The sequence below is a fragment of the Manis pentadactyla genome, chromosome 9 (assembly GCF_030020395.1).
Source record: "Manis pentadactyla isolate mManPen7 chromosome 9, mManPen7.hap1, whole genome shotgun sequence".
NCBI lineage: Eukaryota > Metazoa > Chordata > Mammalia > Pholidota > Manidae > Manis > Manis pentadactyla.
This window is the reverse complement of record NC_080027.1, coordinates 53,296,366-53,311,978: the sequence shown is the minus strand read 5'-3', so window position 1 is coordinate 53,311,978 and position 15,613 is coordinate 53,296,366. Positions and strand designations below refer to the sequence as shown.

The window sequence follows — 15,613 nt, the reverse complement described above, 5'->3', positions numbered from 1 at the left end:
GTGAAACCAAGAAAACCAGTTAGGCACCTTAGGCATTTGTGAAAACTTATCTATGATATGGTGGATATTGTCCAACTGAACTTGAACAGTCTGAGAGAAATCAGACAAATTAAAACAACCCATTCCTGGGGAATGTTCACATCCCTTATGTTCTTTTAACAGTAAATAGTCTGTAGTTGTAAGATTTTGGAGCGCTACAATTTGCACTTCTCCTAATTATTAAACAAGTTTCTTTTTATTTAAAAGTTTTTAAATTATGGTACTTTTAAACTACATATAAAAATAGAATGCATATATATAGGACCCCCTTGTACTCATCCCCCAGCTTCAGGTTACCAACTCATGGCCAATTTTGTTTCATGTATGCTTCTACCTACTCTCATCCTTTTTTTGAATCGTATGTATTTTATTTAGGATGTTTCAGTAAAAGAAAGCCAGACTAAACCCTGGTTAGGGGTTTGTTTTTCTTGTACACAAAAAGTCAACAGGTAGGCAATGCCTGATGTAGATTTAGTGGCTTACAGACGTTAGGGTTAAAAATCTGATTTTTTTGGCTTTTCCTCATGATCACAAGGTGGCTTACTTTAGCTCTAGCCATCAGGTTCACCTGCCTGACAAGGAGGAAGAAGAGAAGGAGAGAACAGAAAAGGGGTTTCATTTATAACAGGAAATTATATTTCTCAAATTTGCAGGAGGCATTTGCTTTTAAATTATTTTCACTGTCATATAGTCATTTGTGGATTACGGAGGCTGAGAAATACAGGTGGGCACATTGCCACCTCAACAGAATTGGGGATTTAAATTTACCAGAAGTGAATGCCTCAGTTGGTTCAGGCTGCTGTAACAGAATACCATAGACTGGGTGACTTAGAAACAGAAATTTCTTTCACATGGTTCTGGAGGCTGAGAAGTCTAAGAAGAAGGCACATGCACATTTGGGATCTGTTAAGGGCTCACTTCCTGGTTCAGACAACCTGCTTTTTGCTTTGTCCTCTCATACTAGAAGGCGCTGGGGATCTCTCAAGGGTCTCTTAAGGCATTAAATCCCATTCATGAGGCCATAGGCCCGTGATCTAATCACTTCCTTACCTCCAAATACCATCATTTTGGGAATACATTTCAGCATACGAGTTTTTGAGGAACAGAAACATTTAGTCTTTAGCAGTAAAGAAATAAACATACTTTATTGATTCAATGTTTGCAGATAATCTAAAGTCTTGTTTAAATTTGTTTTTTGTTTGTCCTATTCACGTCTTGCAGTAGCCTACTTTTTTCAGTCTTTTTCCTTTGATTTTTACTCCCCATCTTTTCTTACTGGCATGAATTTTAAAAAGTTTATTGACTTCTCAAAGTAACAAAAATAGTTACTATACACATTTGCTTACCATTGAGGTTTGAGGGTTCGATGGGCATTGCCTTACGGTTTCTCTTCCATCTACTACAACTTTGAGGCAATTTCTTCTCTGAACTTTCTTTCTAATGTAGATTTGGCATGTATAACACTGATATAGAAGACAAGGCAGGGCTTAACTAGTCATGGATGGACTTAAGGGTGTCTGATCCTTCTATGTACAAATGAAGCATATAGTTACAAATTACTGAACTTTGTTTCTCAGTGGTTGTATAGTTAATACCTACCTGTAATAGAGGGTGTGGTAGCTACCTGAGAGGTTAAAGATAATATCATTTGAAGTATTTGGCCTGAATTGTGACAGTATATTTTAAATTATAAATTAGAGAAGTTTTTGCTATTTAAAAAGGAAAAGAGCACTTTTTCTGTATAACTAAAGTTAAATTGGCTAGATTGACAATATGATAAAAACTCTTGAATATTTGAATTGGGTTGAATATGACTATTTAAAACTCAGATCTGCAGTCTACTCAGGTTACTAAAGATAAATGCATCATATATTCAGTATCAGACTTTGCTGCAAGGTTTCATTCCCAACATAGAAGTATGCATGCTCGTTTCTTCTGAGCCTGCATGAAGATTGAATTTTCCAGTATCCTTTTTAAGTCACTCCACAGTCCCAGCAGCAGTTTAGAAATGGAAAAGTTTGGTTGCTTTAAAGAGTAATTCTTAAGTGGATTTATTCTTCAATAAAATAATATTTTCTCTTTGGTTTTAAAGAGAAGCTCTACTGCCCAGAATGGATACAGAATAAAATATTGAAAGGAAAAAAAGTTAGCTGCATCCTAGTTTTCTAAAACCTGGCAAGCTGGCAGAGCTAGAATTAGCTATACAGATGGCATTTGGCAGCGTATCTAAATTCCACTAAGCCCTCATCTCCTGAGTTTCTTCAGCCTGTCTATCAATTACAATACCCAATCACTGCACAGAGATGGAGAGAAATGGGACGATCACAGCTCACACGATGCTGTTTGGTTAGAAACGTCAGTGCTGCACAACCCACGGCTGAGTCAGTGTCTGAGAAAATGAACTGAATTAATGCATAGAGGGGGTTGTATCTCTGAATATTTAAAGCCGAAATAACTGCAATAGCATTGTTATATAGTAGAGGGAGGAAAGCTAAAGGAAGTCTCTAATGGAAGAAAGCTAAAGGAAGGTGAGGTAGGGGGATACTGGGAAATTTTCTGATTGTTCAGAGGAATCTTGAAGATGATGGAAATGTCAGATGTGCTAAAGTTTCCTAGTAATGCCCAAGGATGGTGACCCGGCTTTCAGTGCTGCATTGTTTGAAAAAGCAGAGTCCCTTTCTACTCTGATTTCAAATATTTTTTCTTGTTTTTGTGTGTCTACCTTGGCATATACTAAAGTAAGGTGTGTATTCATTTATTACATGATATCTCTGGGTTATAATTCTAAACATAAATGAACATGAGAAGGATTGAGAGAAATATGTTTGGCCTTTGTTTAATAATGAGCATTTTACATTTCTGGATGTAAAAGACAAATGTCTTGATTATTAGTTTAATAGCATATTATTTTAAATAAATGGAGTGTTTTATTGTCATGGGTTTCATGATTTGATTTTGTTTCATTTAAAGTCTTAGTACAATCTTCATGTAACTTGAGAATGCATTATGTTTGGTATTGTTTTCTATGAATTTTATAAATATTTAAGGAAAGATTAATTTTGAAATAATGTTTTTTATATATTTGAGAATAAAATTCAAGAAAGAGAAATGAAATAATTTCCTAAAGAAGAAAGTGAATATATTTTTACTTTTGGATGAATTAAAAATTATTTGAACCGCTTAAATGTAGTAGTATTTTATAGAATTGAGTGTAGTTTCAATTGGTTAAAGTGACTTTTTTCTAGTCTTTTAGATCATAGATTCTGAATAGATGATCTAGATACTGCCACTGAAACAGAAAGTAAGTCAAATAAGTTTTTGGATTATTGCAAATTGATTTTCAACCAGACAGAATTTCTAAATAAAAGTAAGTGTTCTTGCTATGAGATTTTAAATCTTAAAAGGTGACATTACTTGCATTATTAGGAAGTTATACCACAATTTTAAACAGTTTGATTAATGCTTTTTTTTGTTGTTGTTGTCTATTTTATCCCTATCCTACTCATCCTTCATTTTGTAGGGATTTGGGAGTATATAAAATGTTTTTTAATTTATTTCTAATACATCTGAATAGTTCATAACATCGTTTCCTTGAACTGTCAGGAAGTTCTTGTTATTTCCCTCATTTAATTTCTAGAAGTTTGGTCATCTTGATGGTTGTAACAATGTAGTTATATAGTTAGACTAACTAGTGGTATTTGTATTGGCTTTTTATGTGGTTTGGTGTCCAGAATGTTTTTCTAAGCTTGTGTAGTAATAGAGTTATAAAAGCAGAAATCTCAAGTTAGACCTTTCTGTCTTACAGGTTACAGAATATTTTCCTCTGGTTCTGCTGATTGTTTTAAAATAATAATGTCCATGTTGTTGTAAAAGTGAAAATATTCATTACATAAATTTGATAAATACAGAAAAACAGACAAAAATAAAAATGTTACTTTGCAATCAAAAGAAAAATATTTTAAATATTTTTGCATATAACCTGTTTTTTTCCTGTAGCTATATTAAATATATATATATATGTGTGTATATATATATATATACATATGTATATATATATACATATGTATATATATATATATATATATACACACACACACACATATATATATATAAAATAGCTATATATAATACAAAATCATAAAAATGATTTTGGGATGTTACTGTATATACTATTATATAACCCATCCTTTAAAAAGAACTTAATAGCCCTATGCCTTGAAGTAGTCATCTCTACCATAATTTTTAAGAACTGCTTAGTGTTTTGTATATATATTTTTTATAATTTATTTCATCAATCTGAGTTTTTCTGATTACTAATGAGAGAAAAGATCAGCATGATTCCACAGCATAAATTCCTCTAAAAGGGAAAACTGTCTCAGGGAGTTAAGTAAAAATGTAATTTTGATATTTTTTGGGTGGAAAAAGAACTCTTTAGAGATGTGCACACTACTTTTAAAACAAAGCAGATAGCTAAGATTGCCATAGTAATGTTTAGAAAATAATTCTTTTAAAAAAATTAGGAAAATGAGCTCAAATGAACTGAGACTTTAAAAAAATGCCAAAACCAATAAAAACGGTTTCTTTTATTACATTAAAAAGGTAATCAAGAAAAGTGTTTTAATAATGCATGACAATGAAGGAAGAAAAAACTCCTCAGCTCTTATTTAGGAGCTTCTTTGTTAAAGAAGACCAAACCACCACCACCACCAATGGTAATAATACCACCACCAATGGTAATAATACTACCACCAACGTGGTATAAAGAATGCATCTAATTAAATGAGTTGTCTTCTGGACCAGTTGAAACATCTTATTGTTATAAAAGGAACTGTCTGTAAAATCTTAGAATTATTGGTATTTGTGGTCTTCAAAGGTTTAAGAGAATACAAGAAGTGCTAAAAGGGGATTCTAAACCTGATTTAAACAAGGTAGAAGGTTTTAGAACTAAACATGAAAATGATAGTGTATGACTAACCTGAAAAAAAAAACGGTTAAAAATTATCCAGAATGGGTTTGCTAACAATAGATTTCAGAGCAACTTTGATTTTTCTCTGATGCAGTTGATAGACTAGTAGCAATACAATGTATTTGGATGTAAGCTGTTTTTTGTAAACTTTTGTTTACATCTATGGGTATAAGGTGAAGGAAAAATGAGTTAGCCACTAGTTGGTTGTTAATCAGTCAACACAGTTTTGATTTTCAGTGACCTTATCCAAAGGTTATTGATTGTGGAAGGTAGCTTTGTTCTTTGCTTTGTCTTATTGCTCATCTGGAGAAGGCAAATCAGATCTATAGGTGACAAGAAAGAGGGATAGTAAATAATGTAGTAAATGATCCAAAATGATCTCTGAGTCTGGATTGTTGGACTAAATTTAAATGAGTATACATAAGGCCTGAAAAGCACTAATACACATTAAGTTAGCATAGCTTTATAACTTCACATATAGGAAAGACCTGAGGGTGGTGGTTGGCAGTAAACTTGATAAAAAACAAAAGTACAATGGCTGCCATCATCCCACTTTCTCCCCAACCCTCCCCACTAAAAAAAACATAATGAATTAATGGAAAAGGCTAGAGCCACTCTGCAGTACACCAAAGTATTGTCATCTATGTAATATTCAAAAGAAAGTATGTGAAGAAGTTGGAAGCCTTTTCACCTTAAGGAACTGAGTATTTAGAAGTCTTGGGGGCAGCTCTTGTAGATATTAAGGAATCTCACAATAAGAGAGAGCTATCTTCAAACATGTGAAGAATTATCCTTTGGAAAAGAGTTAGACTTGGTTTGAGTCAGACTTGTTAGAGGTTAAAAGCATGAGCTCCAAAATTGAAACTCCTTAGGTCACATGTCAGACCTGCTACTCAATTAGCTATATGATTTTAGGTAAGTTGTTTAGCTTCTAAGCTTCTATTTTCTCAATTGTAAATGGGATGGTTTTAAGGATTAAGTGAAAATATATGTAAAGTAGTCAGTATTGTGCCTGGTGTTTACAAATATTAGTGTCGCTGTTATTTGGTCCTAGCACATAGGACTAGGGCAGTTCTCAACAAGAGGGATGATGTCCCCCTTTCTGGGCATTTGGCAGTGTCTGAAGATATTTTTGGTAGTTACAACTGGAAGAAGGGAATACTGCTGGCATTCAGTGCCGTTGCCCAGGGATACTACTGAACATCCTGTGGTGCCCAGGGCAGCTCCCACAATAAAGAATTAACTGGTCCAAAACCCTGAATTAGGGTCAGGTAGAAAGGTTTTAATTGAATTTTAATGTTAAGGGCAAACTGCCTAAAAGTCAGAGCTTTCCATCTTAAAGATAGAACAAAACTCTTAAAAAGAATAAATAAGTTAACCTTCCATGTCATTAATAGCAACAGGTGAGCCAGTTCATGGGGATTTTATAGATGAGATTCAGGAATAGAATAGGTGTTTGGACTAGATTTTCCATAAGATCTCCTGTGTTTTATTCTGCATTTCTATGGGTATATCTTAGGATGGTTAAGCATACTGAATGACTAAACATCAAAGGGCCTCTGATACAAATTCTTTCATTTTTTAATTTTATCACTCACTGTAGTGAAGTTTTTAATTTTAACTATTTTATTATTTTTAATTTTAATTATTTTATTATTTTTAATTTTAATTATTTTAATGCTTAAAATTTTAGTATGAAGCATACAGGGAAGTTAACGGATAGAGAAAGTCAGTTTGTATTTTCGAAAGGCCAATTTGGAAGTACTGGTGATTATGAGACTGCTGTTATTTCTCTCTGGAAACTTGCTTTGTGAAACTAATCTGTTAAAATACAATCATTTGATAAATATTTCTAAAACTAAATTTTGTTTTTGTACTTCATACTTCATATTTTTTTCCATTTTTTTTTCTTTTTTCCCTTAAGTAATAAGTAGAAAAGGTGCTTTAAAAGGTTTTTGAAATAATTACTGAAGTACTGTTAAAAGTACTTGATTGTGTATGCATTGTAATATTTTCAATCTGAACAACACCCAAAATGTAAGTGGTACAAAGTAGTTATTTAGTAAATATTTGTTGAATGAATGACTTATCAGGAGATACAGAATATATTTGTCTGACCGTTAATTCAGATCTGCACAATTTTTAATAGTGGTTAGCTGTTTTTTAGAAATGCACTATAATTTTCCATTGTAGGGAGTTGCTGGAGAATACTTAATATTGAGTGATTTCTATCTTCCAAATTTTTGTCTCTTACCTGGAGCTTTACCCTTTCCTTGAGACTTATGTGTCTGATTCCCTATTCAGTATCTCCATGTGGCTCTCTAATAAACATCTCTTAGACATGCTTAGATACACCTACATTTTCCAAACCTAATCCTTACACTCTTACTCTCATTCTGTAAATGGAACTTTGATTATTTTAGTTGTTTAGTCCAAAATCATCATTATTCTCAACTCTTCTTTCTCATCTCCTACATTTAGTCTATCAAATTCCAGTCTTGTTCTTAAAAATACATAGACTAGTCCACCTTTATCGTGTATATTACTACACCCCTGGCCAAGCCACTTTTAGCTCTTGCATGGATTATTTACAGTAGCTTCTGAAATAGTCATTTGATTCTGCCTTTATACCTCCTTCTTCCATTGCTCACTTGATCTAAAGTAAGTTAGATCATGTGACTCACAGGTTAGTGGTACCCGTTTCACTTAGATCAAAAGCAAAAGTCCTTTAAACATTTCTTTAAGGCTCTTTGTGATCTGGCCACATCTTGTCTCTCTGAGCCCATTAACATGTACTTCTTGCTTTCTGTGGTCTGGCTATCCTGGCCACCTTGAAAGCTTTGAAAAAGCCGAAGATTACTCTTGCCACACAATCTTTGTATTTACTCTTACCTCATATATTCTCATAGTTCTCTTTTTCACTTCCTTAGGTCTTTGCTCTTACACCTTCTCTTCAGAGAGTCCTAGTTTGACCTGCTCTATGTAAAATAGAACCTGCTACCTCAAAATGATAATTGTCTTCTCTTGCTTATTTTTCCTCATAATAACACTTATCACCATATGATATATAATGTATTTGTGTATGTTCTATGTTTTTTCCACTAGGATGTATTTTGAGGTCAAAGACTTCTCTGTTATGTCCAGGTTATACCCAGAACTAGAATAGTAAGTACCATATGATAGGTGTTCAATGAATATTTGGTAGAGTGAATGCATGATAAAACTAAAATTATAGCTGGGGAGAGGATAAGAATACTTTTAGTTATAGGGTTTAGTTATTGTATACTGATTAATTAAAACCATGGTATTTTTTAAGAACTAAAGAAATTAGCAGTATAACATTTAGATATTATAGCTTCAATTCAGAAACTCCTCAGTTTGGAGAGGTGCTTGTATAGCAACATCTTCCTTTATTAAAGTTAAAAAGCCAGAAACAAGGTAGTAGACATTTCGAAAGCAAGGTACCCTCTAGCTCCTTTGCTGTTTGCATGAAATCAAATTTTACTAGTTGGGGAAACTTTTACCTTGATAGTGAACTGTTATTGGCCATTAAGGGGTACTTTTCAGTCAAAATTTTTAGTATGTAGGTCTTCATTTGACTTCAAAGAGTAGATGCTCTTTGAACGGCCCTGAAACAGTATATGAAACGCCTTTGCTGCGGCTACTGCTTCTGCTTCACCGTAGTTGCTGACGTATCTGACAGTGGGATTTTAGGAAGAAGAGAAAGATACCAGATTTAGGGCTAGTATTAAAACTATTCTTGGGCTTTATTTCTTGCTAAAGTTGTCTTTTGTGGGGAAATCTGAGATTTAAGTGTCATTTAAAATATTTCTATGGAAAAAAAATGCATTGAATAACAGACTCAGAGATGACCTTTGAGAGCATAGCCCAGCCTGCAGTTGAGAATTGACCTTTCCAGTAATTAGCCTTTGTTTCTTGGGAATCTGACCAGATACTAAACAAAAAGCTTATAGAAAAGGCTAATTGACACAAAGGGGAAAAGATGAGAGAAATTTGTATTAAATATGTTGAAAATAGGTTTAGAAGTTTCATGGCATTTCTTATGTCATCACAATTACACAACACAGTGATTGGAAAACATTTTCTATAAAGGGCTGGATAGTAAATTTTTTTTGGCTCTGTGGGCTACATGGTCTCTGTCGCAGCCACTCAATTTTGCCATTAGAGAGTTGAAACAGCCATAAACAATATATAAATTAATGGGCATGATTGTGTTCTAATAAAACTTTATTTACAAAATCAGGTAATGGTTTGAATTTGTCCCATGAGACATAGTTTGCCAACTCTTAACTTAGCACATTAAAAATGCTTATAAAAAGTGTTTGCAGATTGTTTCAGAAATGCTCCAGGTTATGATGTTAGTTGCTGGAGGTGTTTAAAGATAAGTAAGATAATTCCTCAAACCAGAAAAGTGCTATTTACATGAATTTGTACCACATGTATATTGCATAAGGGTACCATATATAAGTGTGTACCATTCACTTTGTGGGTGTTTTAGTTTTGTTTATTTGTTACAACAATTTTCTGTCAGATAGCAGCAGTGCTAGTAAAATCAGTTACTTCTGGAAGTTCTTCATATATTACTTCTTTGGTAACTTATTTATTGCCCTCTGTTTTCTCTCTTCTCTCTTGAACATATATTAGAGTGTTGACCTCCTCCATTAGTTCTCTAATTTTTTCATCTTCTCTCTCTTACTTTCCATTTCTTTGTCTTTTATTCCCAATTCTTTTTTAACCCTTCTAGTAGCCTTTTAACACTTCTGCTATTGTGTTTTCAATTTCCAAGAGCTCTTCTCATTCTCTAATTTAAAAAAAAATAGCATCCTTGTATCTCTTTTTATATCACTGAGTTTATTGATTATAGTTGTGTTTTTCTATTTCTACATTGTCTATTGTCGTTTTTGTTATGTTTATTAAACTTTTTATTGTGAAATAGTTTTAGATTTAGAAGAACTTGAAAAAATCTTAGACCATTTCCTGGGTGCTCTTCACCTAGCTTCCCTCAATGATAACACCTCACATAGGTATAGTACAAACCAAGAAATTGCCATTGGTACAATACTATAACTAAACTATAGACATCAGTTTTTATATGCACTCTTTTCTGGCATATATTCTTTATGATCTTTTATTACCTATATAGATTCCTATAACTACCACCACAATCAGGATACAGAGCTGTTACATCACCACAAAGAGAGTCTCTCATGCTGCCCCTTTACTCATGCCTAACCTCTGGCAACCCCTGATTTGTTCTGTAGAACTATAATTTTGTCATTTTGAGAGTACTTTGTAAATGGAATCAGATAGTGTGTAAAGTTTTGGGTTTGGGTTTTTTCATTCAGCATAATACCCTTGGATCTATTCACATAGTTGTATGTTTGTTACTTTTCAGTTTCTGAGTAGTATTCCATTGTATGGATGTACCACATATCCATTCAGAGTGGCATGGTTTTTGTTTTAAACTTTGCAAATATTGTTGGATTTTTAAAATTCTATACATACTACTTGAGTAATTTTTTCTTTCCCATGTAAGAATTTGTAGTTTCACTGAACAAAATGATAGAGACCATTAAATTTCTCTTCAGCCTTTAGGAACCTGTCTATGATTAGATGCTTTTGCTATAATTAGAATTTTTAAAAAAATTAGGTGGCAAAGTCATATGCAGAAATTCATACAAAATTAATATTCTAAAGATTTATGTAAATAGGTGCTTACTTCTGAGAGTGACCATTTAAATTTTACTCTGATTCAATACATTTTGTAGAGAGTTACTGCTTGCTGATTTACCTTGTGCTTCAAAGCATGATTTTGAAGTTGAGTAAAAAGTTGGTATAAATCAGAAGCATTATTAACTCATAAAGTTGCAAAACTTAAAAAGCAGTAGGTTTTGTGTTTAAGGTGGGTTTTTTGCCTAGCTAGAGGTACTGGAAGTGATATTCCTTAGTCGATGAAAATGTGATCTTAGAGGAATCATGAGCTGAGATTCTGATTGGGTTTCTGTAGTAACTTAATGGGTAATAAATGTTGGTATGTGGGGTTTTCAAGCAGTGATCAGTTGGAGATGGTAATTGTTTTTAATCTGATTGTAGAAATGCCTTTGGTTTCATGAGAACATGAACCATGTTATAAGAGGGGGACACAAGAATCTGTGAATTGGTGAAGAGAACTTAAAATTTACCTATTAGGAAAGAAAGGCTTGTTACTTTGTATGTTTGAAATGGCTAAGTAGCAACTTCCTGGGAGAGTAGCCTCAAGGAGGCTATATTTTGGCCCACAGGCCAATTCTGGTGCCCAATTTGATAAGTTTTGATATATGCACTTATGAAACCTTACCACAATCAGGATAATAACATATCCATTACATCCAAAAGTTTCCTCGGTGTCCTTTATAACCCTTTCCTTCTGCCTCTCCGAACCCCCATATTCAGTGCTCAAACAACAATCTGTGTTCTGACATGTGACATTAGTTTGCATTTCCTGAATTTGATAGAAATGTACCCTTTTTTGGGAGGCAAGGGGAACTGGCTTCTTTCACTCAGTATGATTATTTTAAGCTTGACCCATATCTTAACTTGTATTAATAGTTAATTTCTTTTTACTATTGAGTAGTATTCTTTTGTATGGTTATACTAAAAATTGTTTATCCAGTGACCTGTTCATAGACATTTAGGTTGTTTCCAGCTTTGGGCTATTACAAATAAAGCTATTACCAACATTTGTGCCTTTTTATGGACATATGCTTTAATTTCCTTTGTGTAAGTATCTAAGATGGAATGGTTGGATCATATGGCCACTGTATGTTGAATTTAAGACTGTCAGACTTTTCCAAAACAATTTGAAGTGATTGTACCATTTTACATTACCACCAGGAGTATATGTAAGTTCCGTTTCATATGCATATTCACCAACCTTGGTATGATCAGTCTTTTAGTTAGAGATGTGAAATGGTGTCACATTGACATTTTAATTTGCATTTACTTAATGACTAATGATGTTCAGCATCTTTTCAAGTACTTACTTTTTCCTTTTGCTTATCTCAAATCTTCTGGCCATTACTTTGAGAGTTCTTTATACGTGTTCTAGATACAAGTGCTTTATCAGATACATGATTTCATTCTCTCAGCAGTGTCTTTTGAGGAGCAAAAGTTTTAATTTGATGTTCCAGTTTATCAATTTATTTTTAATGAACTGAGGTTTTTTTCCCGTAGAAATCTTGCAGTTTTAGTTCAGATTTAGATTTGTGATCCATTTTTAATTCACTTTTGTATATGATGCAAGCTTTAAATCAGAGTTGCTTTTTTTCTTAGAGGTGCTAGAAATGGAGTATCTATTGTATATCCATTTGTTTCAGCACCATTTGATGAAAAGGCTCCAGAATTGACTTTGAGCACTTGTTGCAAATGAGTTGTCTGTGTATGTGTTTGAGAGTCCTTTTCTGATCCATCGATCTACTTTTCTGTCATTGTGCTAATACCCCATTGTATTATTCCTATCAGTCTGATTAGAGGTTTATCAGTTTCACTAATCTTTTCAGAGGAACTAGCTTTTGTTTTGATTGATTTTTCCCTATTTGTCTATTTTCTGTTATTTTGATTTCCACTCTGATCTTTATTATTTTTTTCTACTTTCTTTGGGTTTAATTTCCTCTTCATCTAGTTTCTTAAAGTGGAAACTGAGGTGAGTTTTCTTGGACATTTCTTCTTTTCTAACAGGCATTTAATGCTCTAATTTTGTTCCCTAATTACTGCTATAATGTCAGATAATGGCACAAATTTTGATGTGTTGGGTTTTTTACAAAAAATTTTTTTGAGATTTATTTTCAAAATTTTCTATTTTCCCTTCTGATTTCTCGTTCGCTCCATGGATTGTTTAGAAAGATGTTACTTGATTTCCAAATGTTTGGGAATTTTTCAGATATCTTTCTATTCTCAAATTTTAATTCATTTCCATTGTAACCAGAAAACTAATTTTTTAGGATTAAGTTTTTTTAATGTTCTGAGACTTGTTTTATTGCCCAGAATATGGTATGTTTTGATAAATGTTCTGTATGCATATGAAAAGAGTGAGTTTTCTGGTGGTGTTAGGTGACATGTTCTATGAATGTCAGTTAGGTCAAGCCAATTGATAGTGTTGTTCATGTCTTATTCATCTTCACTGATTTTCTATCTACTGTGTGTTCTATTAAATATTCTGAAAAGAGTATTGAAATCTGACTATAATTATGGAATTCTTATAATTTTACCAGTTTTTGCTTGTATTTTGAAACTTGTTATGAGGCAGAATAACTTTTGAGATTAAGTGCAGTTAATAAATTTAACTCTCTTTATGAAATGCCTTAGGTAATGTTCTTTGCTCTGAGGTCTACTTTGATATTAATATAGCCACTCTTGCTTTCTTTTGACTATTGTTAGAATAGTTTATCTTTTCTTATCCAATTATACTGAACCTCTGTTACCTTTTATATTTAAAGTGTGTTTCCTATAGGCGGCATATTGATGGGTCTGGCTTTTATAGTCAACCTGATAATTTCTACCTAAAAGTCTTAGACCACTTACATTTAATGTGATGATACATATGATTGAGGTTAATTCTATCATCTTGGTAATTTGTTTTCCCTTTTTTCTTTGGTCTCTTTGATTAATTGTATCTTTTTAATGATTTAATTTTATCTCCTTTGTTGGCTTATTAGCTGTAATTATTTCCTTGTGTTAGTGGTAGCTTTATGGCTTATAATAGGCATCTTTAATTTATCACAGCTACTTTCAAATGATATTAAACCCATTTTGTAGTTTAAGAACCTTACAGTAGTTTACTTCTGTTTCTCTCCTCCCAAAGTTTGTGCTATTGTAGTCATATGTAGATGTTATAAAGCACATACTATATTGTTATAATTATTGTTCAAATTTATCTTACAACAAGAGATTTAAACATTAAGAAAAACACCTTATATCTTTCTGTGTAGTTACTGTTTCCAGTGATCTTCATCCCTTTGTGTAGATTTTCCTTTGGAATTTTTTCTTTTCTGAAGGTCTTCCTGTAATTTTTCTTATACTGGAGATCTGCTCATGATAAATTATAAATTCATCTTTTTTGTGTGTGTCTGAAAAAGCATTTCCCTTTTATTTTTGAAAGTTGTTTTTATTGCATGTAACACACACAGGATGACAAGGTTTTGTTTTTATGTTCTATTTTTTCTTAAAAATGTGTTTGAAATTTGTTGTGCACATTATATGTGGGTTTGTCATTTTCATTACATTTCAAGACATTATTTCTTCAAATATCTTTTCCTCATCTTTCTTCCTTTATCGACTCCATTTACACCTACGTTATGGCACATAAGTTGACCCATTGCTCACTCATGCTGTGTTTATTTTTCTATAATGAATATTATATTCCTTGTGGATATTTCCTATTGCTGTGTCTTCAAATTCATGAATCTTTCCCTCTCTTTATATAATCTTTCATTCCATTCAGTGTATTTTTTTCATCTAACATACTGTTACTTTTATCTCTGGAAGTTTAATTTTTTAAAATCTTTTCTATCTATAACTTTTTGGAGGAATATGGTTATAATGACTGTTATAATGTCTTTGTTTCTAATTCTAAGATATGTTGGTTGTGGGTTGATTTTGATTGAGTTTTTTGTCTTACAAGTTATATTTTCCTCCTATGCATGCCTGGTAATTTTTTTTTGAAAGGAAAATGAAAAATTGTCTTTATTTGCAGACCATGTGGTCTTCTTTTTGTTAAGGTATCATTGATGTATACACTCATAAAGGTTTCACATGAAAAACATTGTGTTTACTACATTCCCTGCATTATCAAATCCCACCACACCCCATTGCATTCACCCTCCATCAGCATAGTAAGATGCTGCAGAGTCACTACTTGTCTTCTCTGTGCTACACTGTCTTCCCTGTGACCCCACCACACCATGTGTATCAATCATAATACCCCCCCAATCCCCTTCTCCCTCCCTACCCACCCACCCTTCCTCACCCCTCCCCTTTGGTAACCACTAGTCCCTTCCTGGAGTCTGTGAGTCCTGCTGCTGTTTTGTTCCTTCAGTTTTGCTTCATTGTTATACTCCACAAATGAGGGAAATCATTTGGTACTTGTCTTTCTCTGCCTGGCTTATTTCACTGATCATAATACCATCTAGCTCCATCCATGTTTGTTGCAAATGGTAGGGTTTGTTTTCTTCTTATGGCTGAATAATATTCCATTGTGTATATGTACCACCTCTTCTTTATCCATTCATCTACTGATGGACACTTAGGTTACTTCCATTTTCATGGCTGTTGTATATAGGGGTGCACATGTCTTTTGGATTCTGGGGTCTTGCTTTCTTTGGATAAATTCCTAGGAGGAAATTCCTGGGTCAAATGGTGTTTCTCTTTTTAGTTTTTTGAGGAACCTGCATATTGCTTTCCATAATGGTTGAACTAATTTACATTCCTACCAGCAGTGTAGGAGGGTTCCCCTTTCTCTTCAGAAAAATGTTGCTCATGTTTATATTCAAGAGATTTTTGCCTATGTTTTCTTCTAAGAGTTTTATGGTTTCATGACTCACATTCAGGTCT

General features: G+C 33.1%; 1 protein-coding gene across 2 annotated transcripts in view; it reads left to right on the top strand.

Annotated features, from left to right (window-relative positions):
- Positions 1–15,613, top strand: part of BTBD10 (BTB domain containing 10) — a 74,952-nt gene that overhangs the window by 19,426 nt on the left and 39,913 nt on the right. Inside the window, exon 1 of one of the 2 annotated variants that reach the window (XM_036918053.2) lies at positions 1,570–2,782. The exons of the other annotated variant lie outside the window; for it this stretch is intronic. Within the exon in view, the coding sequence (XP_036773948.2) occupies positions 2,658–2,782 (125 nt within the window). The 5' untranslated portion in view covers positions 1,570–2,657. Of the gene's footprint in view, positions 1–1,569; positions 2,783–15,613 lie in introns of those variants that run through there. 2 annotated transcript variants of the gene reach the window in all.